Genomic DNA, 23606 nt, shown 5'->3' with positions numbered 1-23606 from the left:
ATCTCTGTGATACAAAACCAATCTCTGTGATACAACACCAATCCCTGGGAAACAACACCAATCTCTGTGGTTCAACACCAATCTCTGTGATACAACACCAATCTCTGTGGTACAACACCACTCCCTGTGATACAATACGAACCTCCGTGGTACAACACCAATCAATGTGATACAACACCAATCTCTGTGATACAACACCAATCTCTGTGATACAACACCAATCTCTGTGATACAGCACCAATCTCTGTGTTACAACACCGTTCTCTGTAATACAACACGAATCTCTCAGGAACAACACCAATCTCTGTGATACAACACCAATCTCTGTGGTACAACACCAATCTCTGTGATACAACACCAATCTCTGAAATACAGCACCTATCTCTGAGATACAACACCAGTCTCTGCGGTACAGCACCAATCTCTGTGCTGCAACACCAATCTCTGTTATACAACACCACTCTCTGATACAGCACCAATCTCTGTGATACAGCACCCACCTCTGAGATACAACACCAATCTCTGTGATACAACACCAGTCTCTGTGGTGCAACACCAATCTCTGTGATACAGCACCAATCTCAGTGATGCAACACCAATCTCAGTGATACAACACCAATCTCTGTGATACAACACCAATCTCTGTGGAACAACACCAATCTCTGTGATACAACACCAATCTCTGCGATACAACACCAATCTCTGTGGTACAACACCAATCTCCGTGATACAATACCAATCTCTGTGATACAACACCAATCTCTGTGGAACAGCACCAATCTCTGTGATACAGCACCAGTCTCAGTGATGCAACACCAATCTCTGTGGTACAACACCAATCTCTGTGATACAACACCAATCTCTGTGATACAATACCAATCTCTGTGATGCAACACCAATCTCTGTGGTGCAACACCAATCTCTGTGGTACAACACCAATCTCTGTGGAACAACACCAATCTCTGTGGTACAACACCAATCTCTGTGATACAACACCAATCTCTGTGGTACAACACCAATCCCTGTGATACAACACCAATCTCTGTGGTACAACACCAATCAATGTGATACAACACCAATCTCAGTGATACAACACCAATCTCTGTGATACAATAACAATCTCTGTTATACAACACAAATCTCTGTGGTGCAACACCAATCTGTGTGGTACAACACCAATCTCTGTGATACAACACCAATCTCTGAAATACAGCACCTATCTCTCAGATACAACACCAGTCTCTGCGGCACAGCACCAATCTCTGTGATACAACACCAATCTCTGTGGTACAACACCAATCAATGTGATACAACACCAATCTCAGTGATACAACACCAATCTCTGTGATACAATAACAATCTCTGTTATACAACACAAATCTCTGTGGTGCAACACCAATCTGTGTGGTACAACACCAATCTCTGTGATACAACACCAATCTCTGAAATACAGCACCTATCTCTCAGATACAACACCAGTCTCTGCGGCACAGCACCAATCTCTGTGATACAACACCAATCTCTGTGATACAACACCAATCTCTGTGTTACAACACCAATCTCTGTGATACAGCACCAATCTCTGTGATACAGCACCAATCTCAGTGATGCAACACCAATCTCAGTGATACAACACCAATCTCTGTGATACAACACCATTCTCTGTGATACAACACCAATCTCTGTGGAACAACACCAAACTCTGTGGTACAACACCAATCTCTGTGATACAGCACCAATCGCTGTGCAACAACACCAATCTCTGTGGTACAACACCAATCTCTCTGGTACAACGCCAATCCCTGTGATACAATACCAATCTCTGTGGTACAACACCAATCTCTGTGATACAGCACCAATTTCTGTGGAACAACACCAATCTCTGTGGTACAACACAAATCTCTGTGATACAACACCAATCCCGGTGATACAACACCAATCACTGTGATACAACACCAATCACTATGATACAACACCAATCTCTGTGGAACAACACCAATCTCCGTGATACAATACCAATCTCTGTGATACAACACCAATCTCTGTGATACAACACCAATCTCTGTGGAACAACACCAATCTCTGTGATGCAACACCAATCTCAGTGACACAACACCAATCTCTGTGGTACAACACCAATCTCTGTGATACAACACCAATCTCTGTGATACAATACCAATCTCTGTGACACAACACCAATCTCTGTGGTGCAACACCAATCTCTGTGGTACAACACCAATCTCTGTGGAACAACACCAATCTCTGTGGTACAACACCAATCTCTGTGGTACAACACCAATCCCAGTGATACAACACCAATCAATGTGATACAACACCAATCAGTATGATACAACACCAATCTCTGGGAAACAACACCAATCTCTGTGGTACAACACCAATCTCTGTGATACAACACCAATCTCTGTGGTACAACACCACTCCCTGTGATACAACACCAACCTCCGTGGTACAACACCAATCAATGTGATACAACACCAATCTCTGTGATACAACACCAATGTCTGTGGCACAACACCAATCTCTGTGATACAACACCAATCTCTGAAATACAGCACCTATCTCTGTAATACAACACCAATCTCTGTGGTACAACACCAATCTCTGTGATACAACACCAATCTCTGTGATACAGCACCAATCTCTGTGTTACAACACCGTTCTCTGTAATACAACACGAATCTCTCAGGAACAACACCAATTTTGGATCCAGTTCGGCCAATTGCCCTCGATCCATTAGACTCTTACCTTCAGATCATTTTCCCATGTGGGAAATTTTCAAAAGCCTTCCTGAAATCCATGTATCAACTGCATTGTCCTCACCTACACACTGTGTATACCAGTTGCTGAATGAAAGCATGCAGGTGCAGCAGGCAGTAGAGAAGGCAAATGTCCTTCATTGCGAGACCTGTCAAGTCCAGGAGCAGGGATGTGTTATTGCAATTGTACAGGGCCTTGGTGAGGCCATACCAAGAGTATTGTGCGCAGTTTTGGTCTTACTTTCCTGAGGAAGGAGGTTCTTGCTCTCAAGGGAGTGCAGTGAAGGTTTACCAGGCTGATTCTGAAGGTGCTAGGTCTAATGCACGAGGAGGTTTGGATTGTTTTCGCTGGAGGTCAGAAAAATGGGGTGGATCTCATAGAGACTTACAAAATACTAACAGGACTAAATATGGTTGATGCAGGGAGGGTGTTTTCGATGGTGGTCTTAGGATTCGGGGGTAACCGTTTAGGATGGAGATGGGGAGACATTTCTTTCCCCAAACAGTAGTCAGCCTATGGAATTCATTACAGGAATTAGTTGATGCCAAAACATTCAATGCATTCAAGAGGCAGCTAGATATAGAACTTGGGACAAATGGGATCAAAGGTTATGGGGAGAAAGTAGGATTAGGCTATTGAGTTGGACAATCAGCCATGATTGTAACAAATGGCAGAGCAGGCTTGAAGGGCCAAATGGCCTCCTCCTGCTCCTCTCTTCTACGTTGCTGAATCATCACCTGGAAAAATTCAATCATATTTACTAGACATGGTCTTCCCTTTAGAACTTTCAAAGCAATCTTTCACAGTGCTCAGCAAAAGTATACTGTGATAAGGAAAGACTGTAGAAAGAGATAATCAGCCATGGATATCTAAGCAAATAAAGGAGAGTATCAAACTGAAAGAAAATGCATACAAAGTGGCAAAGATTGGTGGGAAACTGGAAGATTGGGAAATCTTTAAAAGTCAACAGAAAGACACGAAAAAAAAGCTATAAAGAAAAGTGAGATGGATTATGAGAGTAAACTAGCTCAGAATATATAAAAAGAGGAGAGACTGAGTAGACTGAGGCTAGAGTCATTGGAATTCAGAAGAATGAGGGAAGATCTTATAGAAACATGTAAGATTATGAAGGGAATAGATAAGATAGAGGCAGGGTGGATGCTTCCACTGATGAGTGAAACTAGAATAGGGGACATGGCCTTAAGTGAGGGGAAGCAGATTTAGGACTGAGTTGACGAGGAACTTCTTCACACAAAGGGTTGTGAATCTGTGAAATTCCCTGCCCAGTGAAGCAGTTGAAGCTACCTCATTGAATGTTTTTAAGGCAAGGATAGATAAACCTTTGAACAGTAAAGGAATTAAGGGTTATGGTGAATGGGTGGGTAAGTAAAGCTGAGTTCATGAAACGATCAGCCATGATCTTATTGAATGGCAGAGCAGGCTCGAAGGGCCAGATGGCCTACTCCTGTTCCTAGTTCATATGTTCTTAGGAAAGCAAATGCAATGTTCGCATTCATGATGAGAGGGCTAGAATACAACAGCATGGGTGTACTTCTAAGGTTGTATTAAGCTCTGGTCTGACCCCATTTGGAGTGTTGTGAGCAGTTTTGGACCCCACATGCTGGCCTTGGAAAAGGTCCAGAGGAGGTTCACAAGAATGATCCCTGGAATGAAGAGCTTGTTGTATGAGGAACGGTTGAGGACTCTGGGTCTGTACTCATTGGAGTTTAGAAGGATGGGGGGAGGATCTTATTGAAACTTACAGGATACTGCAAGGCCTGGATACAGTGGATGTAGAGGGAATGTGTCCATTAGCAGGAAAAACTAGAACCACAGGGCACTACCTCAGGCTAAAGGGACGATCTTTTAGAACAAATGAGGAGGAATTTCTTCAGCCAGAGTGGTGAATCTGTGGAACTCTTTACCGCAGAGGACTGTGGCAGCCAGGTAATTGAGTGTCTTTAAGATAGAGATAGACAGGTTCTTGATTGATAAGGGGATCGGGGTTATGGGGAAAAGGCAGGAGAATGGAGATGAGGAAAAACATCAATCATGATTGAATTGCAGGGCAGAATCGATGGGCCGACTGGCCTAATTCTGCTCCTATGTTTTATGGCCTGCGTTATGTTCTTATGTTATGCTGATAATGCTTTCCTCTCCAAGCGGAGATTAATTCTCTCCTTCATTGGATTTTCCAATATTTTTCCTACCATTGACATTAATTTAACAGAGCTCAGTTAGATTCCAACGTTCAAATCATCAAAGCGTTAGGTCTAAAAGCAGGCATTCTGAATTGGGGATGAATAAGTTGAGGTGGGATAAAAGTAAATGCAGCATGAATGGGAATTTGCATGAACGGGGAAAGGAGGTTTATTTATGGTGACTTGCTGAATTTCAATGGTCGATAAAATTAGATCTAACATCTGTGAAAATCATAATAAAGCTAAATTATTCTATTTAGTTTACCCAAAGGTAGCGGCAATGAAAAAGCAAGGTTTTGTTACAAGTCCCAGATTTCCATTGTTGAGCAAGATGGAGCAGTACCTCTCCTGATAGTATTTATGGAATAGTATTATGGAATATTAACAACTGTTTGGACAACAGTGTGTTTATCTGTGAATCTAGATAATTAGAGATGTTTGCACACAAACTTCAGCTGCATAAATGTAATCCTATATGTCTCTGTTCTCTTTGGTGCATACACATGGTTCTTCAAATTAGAATTACTATTGATAATCTCCAGAAGTGGGATTGGGTTCTCTGGTTTAACATGTACCTTCTCATATTCTTCAAGGCCGCACTTTCTCAAGTTGGCCCCTGGCCTGAGGTGTGGTTATCCTTAGATCACACTAGTGGGCTCTGCCCATCAGGGACGATGGTGACCTGACCTTTGACATTGCTTCACACATCAGCAATATAAATGGTTGTGATGGCTGGCCCAGGTTTCCCTGGAAGATCTCTTCAGCATGTTGGGCAGTTCTCCGCCCGCCCAGGATTCCCGCGCAGACTCCCCGGCAGTGACGTCATAGCGCGGCACGTTCATTGACGTCACATGTTTAGTGCGCGGCCCCGTGTTCACATCATATCCTGTCCGGCAAAATGGCTGCCGAGCGGGCGGAGCAGAGCGACAGGGAGTCGGCGGCCGGCAGAGACACCGGCACCGCCGCAGACTCCGGCCCTGAACCGGGTACCGGCACGGAGTCCAGAACAACTCCCGGCACCGAGCAGCTCCATCAGGACAACCCCCTCCTCAGTCTCCCCATTGTCGCCATCGACTCCATCCTCGGGTTAATGTCATATGACGAGATCAGCGGCCTCAGGATGGTGAGAAATCCAAATACATAACAGAACATGGACTGGGATCAGTAACACCCAGAGAGAGAGAGAGAGAGGGATCAGTAACACCCAGAGAGAGAGAGAGGGACTGGGATCAGTAACACCCAGAGAGAGAGAGGGACTGGGATCAGTAACACCCAGAGAGAGAGAAAGGGACTGGGATCAGTAACACCCAGAGAGAGAGAGAGAGAGGGACTGGGATCAATAACACACAGAGAGAGAGAGAGAGGGACTGGGATCAATAACACCCAGAGAGAGAGAGAGAGGGACTGGGATCAATAACACCCAGAGAGAGAGAGAGGGACTGGGATCAGTAACACCCAGAGAGAGAGAGAGGGACTGGGATCAGTAACACCCAGAGAGAGAGGGACTGGGATCAGTAACACCCAGAGAGAGAGGGACTGGGATCAGTAACACCCAGAGAGAGAGAGAGGGACTGGGATCAATAACACCCAGAGAGAGAGAGAGGGACTGGGATCAGTAACACCCAGAGAGAGAGAGAGGGACTGGGATCAGTAACACCCAGAGAGAGAGGGACTGGGATCAGTAACACCCAGAGAGAGAGGGACTGGGATCAGTAACACCCAGAGAGAGAGGGACTGGGATCAGTAACACCCAGAGAGAGAGGGACTGGGATCAATAACACCCAGAGAGAGAGAGAGGGACTGGGATCAGTAACACCCAGAGAGAGAGGGACTGGGATCAGTAACACCCAGAGAGAGAGGGACTGGGATCAGTAACACCCAGAGAGAGAGAGAGGGACTGGGATCAATAACACCCAGAGAGAGAGAGGGACTGGGATCAATAACACACAGAGAGAGAGAGAGAGAGGGACTGGGATCAGTAACACCCAGAGAGAGAGAGAGAGGGACTGGGATCAATAACACCCAGAGAGAGAGAGAGAGGGACTGGGATCAATAACACCCAGAGAGAGAGAGAGGGACTGGGATCAGTAACACCCAGAGAGAGAGGGACTGGGATCAATAACACCCAGAGAGAGAGAGAGAGAGGGACTGGGATCAATAACACCCAGAGAGAGAGAGAGAGAGGGACTGGGATCAGTAACACCCAGAGAGAGAGAGAGGGATCAGTAACACCCAGAGAGAGAGAGAGAGAGGGATCAGTAACACCCAGAGAGAGAGAGAGAGGGATCAATAACACCCAGAGAGAGAGAGAGAGGGACTGGGATCAGTAACACCCAGAGAGAGAGAGAGGGACTGGGATCAGTAACACCCAGAGAGAGAGAGAGGGACTGGGATCAATAACACAGAGAGAGAGAGAGAGAGGGACTGGGATCAATAACACCCAGAGAGAGAGAGAGGGATCAGTAACACCCAGAGAGAGAGAGAGAGGGATCAATAACACCCAGAGAGAGAGAGAGAGGGATCAATAACACCCAGAGAGAGAGAGAGAGGGATCAATAACACCCAGAGAGAGAGAGAGAGGGATCAGTAACACCCAGAGAGAGAGAGAGGGATCAGTAACACCCAGAGAGAGAGAGAGGGATCAGTAACACCCAGAGAGAGAGAGAGGGATCAATAACACCCAGAGAGAGAGAGAGAGAGAGGGATCAATAACACCCAGAGAGAGAGAGAGAGGGATCAGTAACACCCAGAGAGAGAGAGGGATCAGTAACACCCAGAGAGAGAGAGGGATCAGTAACACCCAGAGAGAGAGAGAGGGATCAGTAACACCCAGAGAGAGAGAGAGAGAGAGGGATCAGTAACACCCAGAGAGAGAGAGAGGGACTGGGATCAATAACACCCAGAGAAAGAGAGAGAGAGGGATCAGTAACACCCAGAGAGAGAGAGAGGGACTGGGATCAATAACACCCAGAGAGAGAGAGAGGGACTGGGATCAGTAACACCCAGAGAGAGAGAGAGAGAGAGAGGGATCAATAACACCCAGAGAGAGAGAGAGAGGGATCAGTAACACCCAGAGAGAGAGAGAGAGAGGGATCAGTAACACCCAGAGAGAGAGAGAGGGATCAGTAACACCCAGAGAGAGAGAGAGAGGGATCAGTAACACCCAGAGAGAGAGAGAGGGACTGGGATCAGTAACACCCAGAGAGAGAGAGAGAGGGACTGGGATCAGTAACACCCAGAGAGAGAGAGAGGGACTGGGATCAGTAACACCCAGAGAGAGAGAGAGGGACTGGGATCAGTAACACCCAGAGAGAGAGAGAGGGACTGGGATCAGTAACACCCAGAGAGAGAGAGAGGGACTGGGATCAGTAACACCCAGAGAGAGAGAGAGAGAGAGAGGGATCAGTAACACCCAGAGAGAGAGAGAGGGACTGGGATCAGTAACACCCAGAGAGAGAGAGAGGGACTGGGATCAGTAACACCCAGAGAGAGAGAGAGGGACTGGGATCAGTAACACCCAGAGAGAGAGAGAGGGACTGGGATCAGTAACACCCAGAGAGAGAGAGAGGGACTGGGATCAGTAACACCCAGAGAGAGAGAGAGGGACTGGGATCAGTAACACCCAGAGAGAGAGAGAGGGACTGGGATCAGTAACACCCAGAGAGAGAGAGAGGGACTGGGATCAGTAACACCCAGAGAGAGAGAGAGGGACTGGGATCAGTAACACCCAGAGAGAGAGAGAGGGACTGGGATCAGTAACACCCAGAGAGAGAGAGAGAGAGGGATCAGTAACACCCAGAGAGAGAGAGAGGGACTGGGATCAGTAACACCCAGAGAGAGAGAGAGGGACTGGGATCAGTAACACCCAGAGAGAGAGGGACTGGGATCAGTAACACCCAGAGAGAGAGAGAGGGACTGGGATCAGTAACACCCAGAGAGAGAGAGGGGGACTGGGATCAGTAACACCCAGAGAGAGAGAGAGGGACTGGGATCAGTAACACCCAGAGAGAGAGAGGGATCAGTAACACCCAGAGAGAGAGAGAGAGAGAGGGATCAGTAACACCCAGAGAGAGAGAGAGAGAGAGGGATCAGTAACACCCAGAGAGAGAGAGAGAGAGAGAGGGATCAGTAACACCCAGAGAGAGAGAGAGAGAGGGATCAGTAACACCCAGAGAGAGAGAGAGAGGGATCAGTAACACCCAGAGAGAGAGAGAGAGAGAGAGGGATCAATAACACCCAGAGAGAGAGAGGGATCAGTAACACCCAGAGAGAGAGGGATCAGTAACACCCAGAGAGAGAGAGAGAGAGGGATCAGTAACACCCAGAGAGAGAGAGAGAGGGATCAGTAACACCCAGAGAGAGAGAGAGGGACTGGGATCAGTAACACCCAGAGAGAGAGAGAGGGACTGGGATCAGTAACACCCAGAGAGAGAGAGAGGGACTGGGATCAGTAACACCCAGAGAGAGAGAGAGGGACTGGGATCAGTAACACCCAGAGAGAGAGAGAGGGACTGGGATCAGTAACACCCAGAGAGAGAGAGAGAGGGGGATCAGTAACACCCAGAGAGAGAGAGAGAGAGGGATCAGTAACACCCAGAGAGAGAGAGAGAGAGGGATCAGTAACACCCAGAGAGAGAGAGAGGGACTGGGATCAATAACACCCAGAGAGAGAGAGGGATCAGTAACACCCAGAGAGAGAGGGACTGGGATCAGTAACACCCAGAGAGAGAGAGGGATCAGTAACACCCAGAGAGAGAGGGACTGGGATCAGTAACACCCAGAGAGAGAGAGGGATCAGTAACACCCAGAGAGAGAGAGAGAGAGGGATCAGTAACACCCAGAGAGAGAGAGAGGGATCAGTAACACTCAGAGAGAGAGAGAGAGAGAGAGGGATCAATAACACCCAGAGAGAGAGAGAGAGGGATCAGTAACACCCAGAGAGAGAGAGAGAGAGGGATCAGTAACACCCAGAGAGAGAGAGAGAGAGGGATCAGTAACACCCAGAGAGAGAGAGAGAGGGATCAGTAACACCCAGAGAGAGAGAGAGGGACTGGGATCAGTAACACCCAGAGAGAGAGAGAGGGACTGGGATCAGTAACACCCAGAGAGAGAGAGAGGGACTGGGATCAGTAACACCCAGAGAGAGAGAGAGGGACTGGGATCAGTAACACCCAGAGAGAGAGAGAGGGACTGGGATCAGTAACACCCAGAGAGAGAGAGAGGGACTGGGATCAGTAACACCCAGAGAGAGAGAGAGGGACTGGGATCAGTAACACCCAGAGAGAGAGAGAGGGACTGGGATCAGTAACACCCAGAGAAGGAGAGAGGGACTGGGATCAGTAACACCCAGAGAGAGAGAGAGGGACTGGGATCAGTAACACCCAGAGAGAGAGAGAGGGACTGGGATCAGTAACACCCAGAGAGAGAGAGAGGGACTGGGATCAGTAACACCCAGAGAGAGAGAGAGGGACTGGGATCAGTAACACCCAGAGAGAGAGAGAGGGACTGGGATCAGTAACACCCAGAGAGAGAGAGAGGGACTGGGATCAGTAACACCCAGAGAGAGAGAGAGGGACTGGGATCAGTAACACCCAGAGAGAGAGAGAGGGACTGGGATCAGTAACACCCAGAGAGAGAGAGAGGGACTGGGATCAGTAACACCCAGAGAGAGAGAGAGAGAGGGGGATCAGTAACACCCAGAGAGAGAGAGAGAGGGACTGGGATCAATAACACCCAGAGAGAGAGAGAGGGATCAGTAACACCCAGAGAGAGAGAGAGAGAGGGATCAGTAACACCCAGAGAGAGAGAGAGGGACTGGGATCAGTAACACCCAGAGAGAGAGAGAGGGACTGGGATCAGTAACACCCAGAGAGAGAGAGAGGGACTGGGATCAGTAACACCCAGAGAGAGAGAGAGAGGGACTGGGATCACTAACACCCAGAGAGAGAGAGAGGGGGATCAGTAACACCCAGAGAGAGAGAGAGAGGGATCAGTAACACCCAGAGAGAGAGAGAGAGGGACTGGGATCAGTAACACCCAGAGAGAGAGAGAGGGACTGGGATCAGTAACACCCAGAGAGAGAGAGAGAGAGAGAGAGGGATCAGTAACACCCAGAGAGAGAGAGAGGAACTGGGATCAGTAACACCCAGAGAGAGAGAGAGAGGGACTGGGATCAGTAACACCCAGAGAGAGAGAGAGGGACTGGGATCAGTAACACCCAGAGAGAGAGAGGGATCAGTAACACCCAGAGAGAGAGAGGGACTGGGATCACTAACACCCAGAGAGAGAGAGAGAGGGATCAGTAACACCCAGAGAGAGAGAGAGAGAGGGATCAGTAACACCCAGAGAGAGAGGGATCAGTAACACCCAGAGAGAGAGAGAGAGAGAGGGATCAGTAACACCCAGAGAGAGAGAGAGAGAGAGGGATCAGTAACACCCAGAGAGAGAGGGACTGGGATCAGTAACACCCAGAGAGAGAGAGAGGGACTGGGATCAGTAACACCCAGAGAGAGAGAGAGGGACTGGGATCAGTAACACCCAGAGAGAGAGGGACTGGGATCAGTAACACCCAGAGAGAGAGAGAGGGACTGGGATCAGTAACACCCAGAGAGAGAGAGGGATCAGTAACACCCAGAGAGAGAGAGAGAGAGAGGGATCAGTAACACCCAGAGAGAGAGAGAGAGGGACTGGGATCAGTAACACCCAGAGAGAGAGAGAGAGAGGGACTGGGATCAGTAACACCCAGAGAGAGAGAGAGGGACTGGGATCAGTAACACCCAGAGAGAGAGAGGGATCAGTAACACCCAGAGAGAGAGAGGGACTGGGATCAGTAACACCCAGAGAGAGAGAGGGATCAGTAACACCCAGAGAGAGAGAGAGGGATCAGTAACACCCAGAGAGAGAGAGAGAGAGAGGGATCAGTAACACCCAGAGAGAGAGAGAGGGATCAGTAACACCCAGAGAGAGAGAGAGAGGGATCAGTAACACCCAGAGAGAGAGAGAGAGGGATCAGTAACACCCAGAGAGAGAGGGGGACTGGGATCAGTAACACCCAGAGAGAGAGGGGGACTGGGATCAGTAACACCCAGAGAGAGAGAGAGGGACTGGGATCAGTAACACCCAGAGAGAGAGAGAGGGACTGGGATCAGTAACACCCAGAGAGAGAGAGAGGGACTGGGATCAATAACACCCAGAGAGAGAGAGAGAGGGGGATCAGTAACACCCAGAGAGAGAGAGAGAGAGGGATCAGTAACACCCAGAGAGAGAGAGAGAGAGGGATCAGTAACACCCAGAGAGAGAGAGAGAGGGATCAGTAACACCCAGAGAGAGAGAGAGAGGGATCAGTAACACCCAGAGAGAGAGGGATCAGTAACACCCAGAGAGAGAGGGATCAGTAACACCCAGAGAGAGAGGGATCAGTAACACCCAGAGAGAGAGGGATCAGTAACACCCAGAGAGAGAGGGATCAGTAACACCCAGAGAGAGAGAGAGGAACTGGGAATAATAACACCCAGAGAGAGAGAGAGACTGGGATCAATAACACCCAGAGAGAGAGAGAGAGAGAGAGAGGGACTGGGATCAATAACACCCAGAGAGAGAGAGAGGGGGACTGGGATCAATAACACCCAGAGAGAGAGAGGGAGGGACTGGGATCAATAACACCCAGAGAGAGAGAGAGACTGGGATCAGTAACACCCAGAGAGAGAGAGAGGGACTGGGATCAATAACACCCAGAGAGAGAGAGAGAGAGAGGAACTGGGATCAATAACACCCAGAGAGAGAGAGGGAGGGACTGGGATCAATAACACCCAGAGAGAGAGAGAGACTGGGATCAGTAACACCCAGAGAGAGAGAGGGACTGGGATCAATAACACCCAGAGAGAGAGAGAGAGAGAGGAACTGGGATCAATAACACCCAGAGAGAGAGAGAGAGAGGGACTGGGATCAATAACACCCAGAGAGAGAGAGGGGGACTGGGATCAATAACACCCAGAGAGAGAGAGGGGGACTGGGATCAATAACACCCAGAGAGAGAGAGGGAGGGACTGGGATCAATAACACCCAGAGAGAGAGAGAGACTGGGATCAGTAACACCCAGAGAGTGAGAGAGAGAGAGGGACTGGGATCAATAACACCCAGAGAGAGAGAGGGAGGGACTGGGATCAATAACACCCAGAGAGAGAGAGAGAGACTGGGATCAATAACACCCAGAGAGAGAGAGAGCGGGGGGGGGGGGACTGGGATCAATAACACCCAGAGAGAGAGAGGGACTGGGATCAATAACACCCAGAGAGAGAGAGAGGGACTGGGATCAATAACACCCAGAGAGAGAGAGACTGGGATCGATCGCGCCCAGAGAGAGAGAGACTGGGATCGATAACACCCCAAGGAGAGAGAGAGTGTGGAATAGAAAGCACCCCAAGGAGAGAGAGAGAGTCTGGAATAAATAACACCCCAAGGAGAGAGGAAGAGAGTCTGGAATAAATAACACCCCAAGGAGAGAGAGAGAGTCTGGAATAAATAACACCCCATGGAGAGAGAGAGAGTCTGGAATAAATAACATCCCAAGGAGAGAGAGAGAGTCTGGAATAAATAACATCCCAAGGAGAGAGAGAGATTCTGGAATATATAACATCCCAAGGAGAGAGAGAGTCTGGAATAAATAACATCCCAAGGAGAGAGAGACTGGAATAAATAACACCCCAGAGAGAGAGAGACTGGAATAAATAACACCCCAGAGAGAGAGAGACTGGAATAAATAACACCCCAGAGAGAGAGACTGGAATAAATAAAACCCCAAGGAGAGAGAGACTGGAATAAATAACACCCCAGAGAGAGAGAGACTGGAATAAATAACAGCCCATAGAGAGAGAGACTGGAATAAATAACACCCCAGAGGGGGAGAGAGAGACTGGAGTAAACTCTTCCCCTGCAGTAGAAAGAAAGGCTGTAATGAATAATGCATGGATGTAGCACGCTGGAATTGGATAATTATACGGAGTGGACCAACATTTTGCTCTGTCATTTCCTCAGGTTTGTAAGCGGATGGATGCAGTTTGTCAGCGGATGCTGAACCAAGGCTTCCTGAAGGTTGAACGGTACCATAACTTGTGTCAGAAGCAAGTGAAAGCACAACTGCCAAGGTAAGTAACTTGGAGCAGTGGTGCTGAGGCTGAACCAATGGTCTTCACAGCTTCTAACTGCACTGAGCCTCAAATTATTATCCAGCTTCATGTGTGAAAAGGAAAATGACCCTCACAGATCCTTGGTCTCATCCATGAGGAAACATATAGCTTTCTTGGAGGTGGGCCATCTAACTTTAACAGTTTGTTTCCTGGGAACAGTGAATTCATGAAATGCCAAATGAGTTAGTCCTGCACTTGATGACAAGGCAGGCACTGCTTCGGAAGATAGAACAGAGGTACAGTTTCAGGGTAAGGCACCGTAATGTAGAACTGAGAGCAAGAGTAACTTATTTACCTTGCAGTTTTATTCCTCCAGAATGTTGTGCTGAGACTGAATTGGAGAGATTGTTTGGGTTTACTTTCTTCTTTTACATCATCATTACCATCTATCCATCATTGAAGTGCTTCCAGCAGTTAGTCATGACACACAGCTTTTGTCTCCCAGACTGTCTAAATCCACTACAGTTATCCTATCAATGCCAAAAGTCCACAGCAGATGCCATTTCCCTGGCCCTATACTCAACCCTGTAACATCTGGATAAGAAAGGCACTTGTGTCAGACTTCTATTTATTAACTGCAACTCAGTCTTCATAAACCAACAAAACCCAGCTCCAAACTCCATCGCCTAGGGCTCAGCTCCTCCCTCTACAACTGGATCCTAGACTTTGTAATTCACATACCGCAATCAGTGAGGATAGGTAACGGGACCTCCACAATTATTCTCAACACTGCTGCCCTGCAAGGCTGTGTTCTCAATCCCTAACTGTACTCCTTATACACTTCAGATTGTGTGGCCAAATTCCACTCCAACTCCATTTTGAAATTTCTGGTGACAAGAGTACAGGAAAGAGAGAATCTGGTGAACTGGTGCAACAACAATAATCTCTCCTTCAATGTCAACAAAATGAAGGAAAGAGTCATCATCTTCAGGAACCATAATGGAGCCCCATCTACATGAACAATGATGAAGTGGAAATGGTCAAGTGCTTCAAGTTTCTTGGTGTTCAGATCACCAATAATTTATCCTGGTCCCTCCATTCTGAAGCTATAGCTAAGAAAGCCCACCTACACCTCTACTTTCTCAGAGGGCCAAGGAAATTCAGCATGTCCAGTACAATGTTCACCAACTTTTTAAGATGCATTACAGAAAGCATTCTTTCTGGTTGTATCACAGCTTGATATGGCTCCTGCTGTGCCCAAGACTGCAAGAAACTACAAAAGGTTGTGAACACAGCCCAATTCATCACTCAAACCAGCTTTCCATCCATTGACTCCACCTACACTTCCTGCTGCCTCAAGAAAGCAGCCAGCACTCTGGACATACTGTCTTCCACTTTATTCCACAAAGAAAAAGATACAGAAGTCTGAAAGTATGTACCAACCGACCCAAGTGATTAACACCGCTGCCTCACTGCGCCAGGCACCTGGGTTCGATTCCCAGTTTGGGTGGCTGTGTCTGTGCAGAGTCTGCTCGTTCTCCATGTCTGAGTGGGCTTCCTCTCGATGCACTGGCCAATCTAAGTTCTCCTTCAGTGTACCCAAACTTCTGGTGTATGGTAACTAGGGGATTTTCACAGTAACTTCATTGCAGTATTAATGTCAGCCTGCTTGCAACACTAATAAATAAGAACGGCTTCTTCCCTGCTGCCATGAGTCTTTTGAATGGACCTACCTTATATTAATCTGATCTTTCTCTCCAGCTGATCTTTGGCTGTCACACTGTATTCTGTACCCTCTTTCCTTCTCCCAGTGTGCGGTATGAATGGTATATTTTGTCTGTAACATCTAGCAAGAAACAATGCTTTTTACTATATCCCAATATGTGACAACAACAGGTCAACATGGGAATGAGCATGGAAGTGGATGGAGAATGGTGGATCAAGGATTTTATTCCTCAAGCTAATATAGTTGTGAGTTCATTGAGTATCCAATTGTCTGGAATTTGAACAATCAAATGTGGTGAAATGAGCTTTGAGAATGAAGCTTTGTGAAGCTGGCAGTCTTGATGATTTAGTGTCATTGTTGATTCAGTGATCAGGTAGAAAGCAGAATGTGAGCGCTTTTTCATGATTAAATGATTTGTTTTCTTGGTTGCTGAATGCTGGTTTTTAAAATTCATTTTTTTTTATTCATCTGTGGGGTGTGGGCCTTGTTGGCTAGGCCAGCATTCATTGCCCATTTCTAATTGCCCTAGAGAAGGTGATGGTGAATTTCCAGTCAATGTGGTGTAGGTACACCCATGGTAAAACATGCTGTTTCAGGATTCTGACCCAGTGACAGTGAAGAAACAGGGATATATTGCCAAGTCAGCAATGTGAGTGGACTTTCCAGGTGGTGTTCATAAGAACATAAGAAATAGGAGCAGGAGTAGGCCATCTAGCCCTTCGAGCCTGTCCTGCCATTCAATAAGATCATGGCTGATCTGAAGTGGATCAGTTCCACTTTCCCGCCTTCTCCCCATAACCCTTAATTCCCTTGCCTACCAAAAACCTATCTACCCGTGTCTTAAATATATTTAGCGAGGTAGCCTCCACCACTTCGGGCAGAGAATTCCAGAGATTCACCACCCTTTGAGTGAAGAAGTTCCTCCTCAACTCCGTTCTAAACTGCCCCCCCACCACCCCCCCCCCTTATCTTGAGGCTGTGCCCTCTAGTCCTGCTGTCCTTTCTGAGCGGGAAGACTCTCTCCACCTCTACCCTATCCATCCCTTTCATCATCTTATACGTCTCAATAAGATCCCCCCTCATCCTTCTAAACTCCAATGAGTACAAGCCCAGTCTATTCAGCCTCTCTTCATAGTTCAACCCCTTCAACTCCAGTATCAGCCTAGTGAACCTCTTCTGCACTCCCTCCAAGGCCAAAATATCCTTGCGCAAGTACGGTGACCAAAACTGCACACAGTACTCCAGCTGCGGCCTCACCAGTGCCCAGTACAGTTGCAGCAAGACCTCCCTGCTTTTATATTCTATCCCCCTCGCTATGAAGGCCAGCATCCCATTTGCCTTCCTGACCACCTGCTGCACCTGTAGGCTGGGTTTTTGCGACTCATGCACAAGGACCCCCAGGTCCCTCTGCACTGTAGCATGCTGCAGCTTTTCGCCCTGCAAGTAGTGGTCCCTCCTACTATTATTCCTGCCAAAGTGGATAACCTCACGCTTCCCAACATTGTATTCCATCTGCCAGGTCCTTGCCCACTCGCTCAGCCCATCTAGATCCCTCTGCAGACCTTCTACACCCTCCGCACAATTTGCTTTTCCACTTATCTTTGTGTCATCAGCAAATTTCGACACCTTACACTCAGCTCCCTCCTCCAGATCATCTATATAAATGGTAAATAGCTAAGGCCCCAGCCCCGATCCCTGGGGCACTCCACTAGTCACCAACCGCCAATCCGAATAGCACCCATTGACACCCACTCTCTGCCTCCTATTTGACAGCCAATCCTCTATCCACGCTAACACCCTACCCCCAACTCCATGTCCTCTAACCTTCTGTAACAACCTTTTGTGCGGCACCTTATCAAACGCCTTCTGAAAATCGAGAAACACCACATCCACCGGTTCCCCTCCTCCACCGCACTAGACACATCCTCATAGAATTCCAATAAATTAGTCAGACGCGACTTCCCCTTAACGAAACCGTGCGGCGCCTGCTCTATCAAACAATTCTTCTCAAGATGCCTCGCTATTTCTTCTTTGATGACGGGTTCAAGCATTTTTCCTACAACAGACGTTAAACTAACTGGCCTATAATTCCCTGCCTTTTGCCTGCTACGCTTTTTAAACAGCGGCGTAACATTAGCCGTTTTCCAATCTTCCAGCACTTCCCCAGAATCCAGCGAGGTTTGGAAAATAATCACTAAGGCATCCACTATCACCTCCGCCATTTCCTTCAGAACCCTGGGATGCATTCCATCCAGTCCTGGGGACTTGTCCACCGTCAGTCCCTCTAGTCTGTCGAGCACTATCTCTCTCGTGACAATGATCTCATTCAGGCCCTCAACTCCTACCATCTTTGCATCGTTAATACCCGGCAAACTATTCGCGTCCTCCTCCGTGAAGACCGAAGCAAAAAACTTATTCAAGGCCTCAGCCATTTGCTCATCCCCCACCACTAAATCCCCCCTCTTATTCTCTAAGGGTCCAACGTTCACCCTAGCCAGCCTCCTCTTTATATATTTATAAAAACTCTTACTTTTTTTTATATTTAGCGCTAGCCTAGATTCATAGTCTATCCTTCCTTTCTTTATCAACTTCTTCGTCATTCTTTGTTGATATTTAAACCTCTCCCAATCCTCGACTCGCCCACTACTTTTAGCCACTCTAAATGCATCAGCTTTTAATTTAATACTCTCCTTTATCTCCTTCGTTATCCATGGCTGATTATCTCTTCTCCTACGATCCTTCTTTACCATCGGAATAAATTTCTGCTGAGCACCAAGAAAGATCTCCTTAAAGGTCCTCCACTGTTCCTCAGCAGTCCTACCTTCCAATCTGCGCCCCCAATCTACATTCGCCAATTCCTCTCTCATCCGATCATACTCCCCTCTGTTCAGACAAAGGACACAGGTCCGGGATCCTACTTTCTCATCCTCCATCTGCATCGAAAACTCCATCATACAATGATCACTCTTCCCAAGCGGATCCCTCACAACAAGGTCCCTAATTCTACCCGCCTCATTACATAACACCAGATCTAAGATAGCTCGCTCCCTCATCGGCTCCAGCACACACTGTTCAAGGAAACTATCCCAGCAGCATTCCAAGAACTCTTCTTCAAGCCCACCGTGTCCAACATGGGTCAACCAATCAATATGTAGATTGAAATCCCCCATAATTATCGCCGTTCCATTCCTGCATGCATCATTTATTTGTGTATTTATAGCCCACCCCACCTCCAGGTCATTATTTAGGGGCCTATAGACCACACCCACCAGCGTCTTCCTTCCCTTGCTGTTCCTTATCTCCACCCACAACGATTCCACGTTCTGCTCTTTGGAACCTATATCTTCCCTTACTACCACCCTGATACTATCCTTAATCACCAGAGCTACCCCTCCCCCTTTTTCCTCCCGTCTATCCTTCCTAAACACTCGATACCCCTGGACATTCAGCTCCCAGTCCCTGTCACCTTGCAACCACGTCTCCATAATGACCACCAGATCATATCCATTTGTGCTGATCTGCGCCACCAGCTCATTCACTTTGTTCCGAATGCTTCGTGCATTCAGATAAAGTGTCTTCATCCCAGCCTTCACCTGAACCCTATTTGAGGGAACGCTACCAACCTTACTCATGCCCCCTACTCCCTTTATTATTGGTACATCCTTGACCACTTCCCGTACCTGTACCCTCTCTTTTACTTTAGACACTGTAATTTCACCTACCCTTGCACCACCCCCACCCCCAATTAGTTTAAAGCCCTATCTACAGTCCTATTTATACGATTCACCAGGACTCTGGTCCCAGCATGGTTCAGACCAACACCGTCCCACCTGCCCCAATACTGGTGCCAATGCCCCGTAAATTCAAAACCATCCTCCCACACCAATCCCTGAGCCAACCATTCACTTCTTTAATCCTATTTACCCTACGCCCATCTGAACGCGGTTGAGGTAGTAATCCAGAGATAACCACCTTGTCAGTTCTGCTTTTTAATTTCATTCCCAGCTTTTCATACTCCCTCTCCAGATCCTCAGTTCCCATTTTGCCTATGTCGTTGGCACCCACATGTACTACAATGACCGGATTCTCACCCTCCCACTCCAGGTTCCTCTGCAGCCCAGATGCGACATCCTGGACCCAAGCACCAGGCAGACAACACACCCTTCTGTGCTCTTTGTCATTGTGACAAAGGACAGTGTCAATGCCCTTAACCCCACTATCCCCAATTACTACGACATTCCTCTTTACCTTCTCTTTGTCTTTGTCCTGTGTCTGCATCACTGTACTGTGTGCAGTTTGCTCACCAACCTCACAGCCCTCATTCTTGTCCACACCGGAAGCAAGAACCTCAAACCTGTTGTGCAGATTGAGAGGCTGAGGCATTTGGGTCCCACCGTCCTTCCTCCGGCCTCCACCCTCCCTCCTCCTCCACCCTCCACCCTCCTTCCTCCTCCCCCCACCCTCCTTCCTCCTCCCCCCCACCCTCCTTCCTCCTCCCCCCCGCCCTCCTTCCTCCTCCTCCGCCCCCCGCCCTCCTTCCTCCTCCTCCGCCCCCCGCCCTCCTTCCTCCTCCTCCGCCCCCCGCCCTCCTTCCTCCTCCTCCGCCCCCCGCCCTCCTTCCTCCTCCTCCGCCCCCCGCCCTCCTTCCTCCTCCTCCGCCCCCCGCCCTCCTTCCTCCTCCTCCGCCCCCCGCCCTCCTTCCTCCTCCTCCGCCCCCCGCCTCCTTCCTCCTCCTCCGCCCCCCGCCCTCCTTCCTCCTCCTCCGCCCCCCGCCCTCCTTCCACCTCCTCCGCCCCCCGCCCTCCTTCCTCCTCCTCCGCCCCCCGCCCTCCTTCCTCGTCCTCCGCCCCCCGCCCTCCTTCCACCTCCTCCGCCCCCCGCCCTCCTTCCTCCTCCTCCGCCCCCCGCCCTCCTTCCTCGTCCTCCGCCCCCCGCCCTCCTTCCTCGTCCTCCGCCCCCCGCCCTCCTTCCTCGTCCTCCGCCCCCCGCCCTCCTTCCTCGTCCTCCGCCCCCCGCCCTCCTTCCTCGTCCTCCGCCCCCCGCCCTCCTTCCTCGTCCTCCGCCCCCCGCCCTCCTTCCTCGTCCTCCGCCCCCCGCCCTCCTTCCTCGTCCTCCGCCCCCCGCCCTCCTTCCTCGTCCTCCGCCCCCCGCCCTCCTTCCTCGTCCTCCGCCCCCCGCCCTCCTTCCTCGTCCTCCGCCCCCCGCCCTCCTTCCTCGTCCTCCGCCCCCCGCCCTCCTTCCTCGTCCTCCGCCCCCCGCCCTCCTTCCTCGTCCTCCGCCCCCCGCCCTCCTTCCTCGTCCTCGCCCCCCGCCCTCCTTCCTCGTCCTCCGCCCCCCGCCCTCCTTCCTCGTCCTCCGCCCCCCGCCCTCCTTCCTCGTCCTCCGCCCCCCGCCCTCCTTCCTCGTCCTCCGCCCCCCGCCCTCCTTCCTCGTCCTCCGCCCCCCGCCCTCCTTCCTCGTCCTCCGCCCCCCGCCCTCCTTCCTCGTCCTCCGCCCCCCGCCCTCCTTCCTCGTCCTCCGCCCCCCGCCCTCCTTCCTCGTCCTCCGCCCCCCGCCCTCCTTCCTCGTCCTCCGCCCCCGCCCTCCTTCCTCGTCCTCCGCCCCCCGCCCTCCTTCCTCGTCCTCCGCCCCCCGCCCTCCTTCCTCGTCCTCCGCCCCCCGCCCTCCTTCCTCGTCCTCCGCCCCCCGCCCTCCTTCCTCGTCCTCCGCCCCCCGCCCTCCTTCCTCGTCCTCCGCCCCCCGCCCTCCTTCCTCGTCCTCCGCCCCCCGCCCTCCTTCCTCGTCCTCCGCCCCCCGCCCTCCTTCCTCGTCCTCCGCCCCCCGCCCTCCTTCCTCGTCCTCCGCCCCCCGCCCTCCTTCCTCGTCCTCCGCCCCCCGCCCTCCTTCCTCGTCCTCCGCCCCCCGCCCTCCTTCCTCGTCCTCCGCCCCCCGCCCTCCTTCCTCGTCCTCCGCCCCCCGCCCTCCTTCCTCGTCCTCCGCCCCCCGCCCTCTCGTTCCTGACCCTCAGAGTGAGCCAGTCTAGGGGGTGTGGATGTCTCTTGCACCCCATTATCTACGGCACACTTCCTCTCCCTGATGAGCCTCAGTGTCTGGATCTCAGAGGCCAGCTCATCTACTTTCTGCAGGCATGGTCACTGGGAAGGACCCTGGGGTCCACCAGCTCCCACATCATACAGAAACAGCACATCACATGCCCCTCCATTATTGTCCCTTAGTAATTACTAAACACCATTTACAAGTCAAACTTACCTAGCCCTTTTCTCCCAAGCCCTTTGATCCTAAGCCCTTACAGCTCACACTGCTTCCCTCTCACTCCGCTGCCCACTGTCTTCAGCAGGCCTCCTTTTAAACCTAGCGCGGTTTTAAAAAAGATCCCTTCCCACAAATCCCCGTGACCCACTTCCTTTGTAGTTTTAAATCCGAAAACGTTCCCACACATCTGCAGATTTTTTCTTTCCAGATAGTCTCAGTTTGCAAGGTGCTACCCTGAGGAACCTTTTGAGTTGTCGCAATGCATCTTTTCGATAGTTCTCTCAGCTGTCATTGTTTGTGTGGTGGAGGGATTGAATGTTTATGGTTAGAGTACCAATCAAATGAGTTGCTTTGTCCAGGATGTCTTTGAAGTCTTTGAAGCTGCACCCATCCAGGCAGGTGGAGACAATACACCAAATTCCCAAAAATGCTCACTCAGTCTCTGTCTTTTTTAAGTCCAAATGTCTTCTCACTGACTGTGTGCCTTCACTGAGAGGAAGCTAGCTAGAAATGTAAAAACAGATAACAAAGGGTTTTTCAGGTCTATAGAAAGATGTTGCGAAGTTGAGTAGAGTAATTGTAGATTGAAAAGTACAATGTTAGAATTTGCTGTTGAAAATTGTAAAATCTTAAGAGGAGAAAGCATTGTGTGGCTCTCTTAATAGGTGGGTTTTTTTGTGCTTGGAGGTTAAAAATGCAAGCCCATAGAGTGCCCAAACGGAAACATTTCTATTGAAAGGCCGAGCAGCAGTGTTACCAAGGCAACCCGTTTACAGGCTTTTGAATTTAGCCAATCAGTTTAAATCAGGCATTCAGATACCAGCAACCTATTAAATTTTAAATCTGATGGTTTTGGCAACCTAGGACCAATCCTATTGTGGGAGATATTGATATGTCATGAAGGGGATAGTGGGAAAAGGGGAGAAAGCAACTGCCACCTGCCACAGCTCTTAACTCAAAGCCTCATCCTAGCAAAGGTATGAAAGAGGAATGAACAGAGAAGGCCCACAATTTTCTGGAAGACACAGAACTTGTAATTTAGAGAGCGACTAAAGTTTTATTTTTTGTTAATGAGTGGGACTTGTATTTGTTGGAACAGTATTCCATTAGAATCATGTTTTGGATTTGTTAATAGTTTAGTTACCTTGTTCACTGTTAGATAAGTCATTACTTGCTGATTTTAGAGAGAATGTCAGGGAGTTATTTTGATTTAACCACTAAAAGTTGCTGAAGAGCAGATTGTACCAATTCTCACACACTCTTACAGATTGAGGCGAGGAACTCCTCTTTGAGTGATTAGGTGTTCTCGGTGGGGGGCATGCACCTCTGCGTTATAACAAAGAAAAATAGTAAATAAAGTCAGTGATCCTCTGGCGAGTGAAAACAGGCTAAGTAATAAGACAATGGTGGATCAAATGAACAAATATTTTGTTTGTGTCTTCACGATAGAGGATACAAAAACCATTCCATAATAGCTGTAAATCAGGAGGTGGAAGGGAGAGAGGGTCTTGGTGAAATTACAAT

At 49.3% G+C, this 23606-nt stretch overlaps 1 protein-coding gene across 1 annotated transcript in view; it reads left to right on the top strand.

The window, feature by feature from the left end:
- Window positions 1-5876: 5876 nt before the first annotated feature.
- The window catches only part of fbxo28 (F-box protein 28), a 38678-nt gene continuing 20948 nt past the window's right edge, over window positions 5877-23606 (top strand). Inside the window, exons 1-2 of the mRNA XM_080193411.1 lie at window positions 5877-6102; window positions 14013-14122. Of these exons, the coding sequence (XP_080049537.1) occupies window positions 5878-6102; window positions 14013-14122 (335 nt within the window). The 5' untranslated portion in view covers window position 5877. The remainder of the gene's footprint in view (window positions 6103-14012; window positions 14123-23606) is intronic.

The sequence above is a fragment of the Carcharhinus amblyrhynchos genome, chromosome 7, assembly GCF_965287045.1.
Source record: "Carcharhinus amblyrhynchos chromosome 7, sCarAmb.v2.hapA, whole genome shotgun sequence".
NCBI lineage: Eukaryota > Metazoa > Chordata > Chondrichthyes > Carcharhiniformes > Carcharhinidae > Carcharhinus > Carcharhinus amblyrhynchos.
This window is presented reverse-complemented; position numbering and strand designations above follow the sequence as displayed.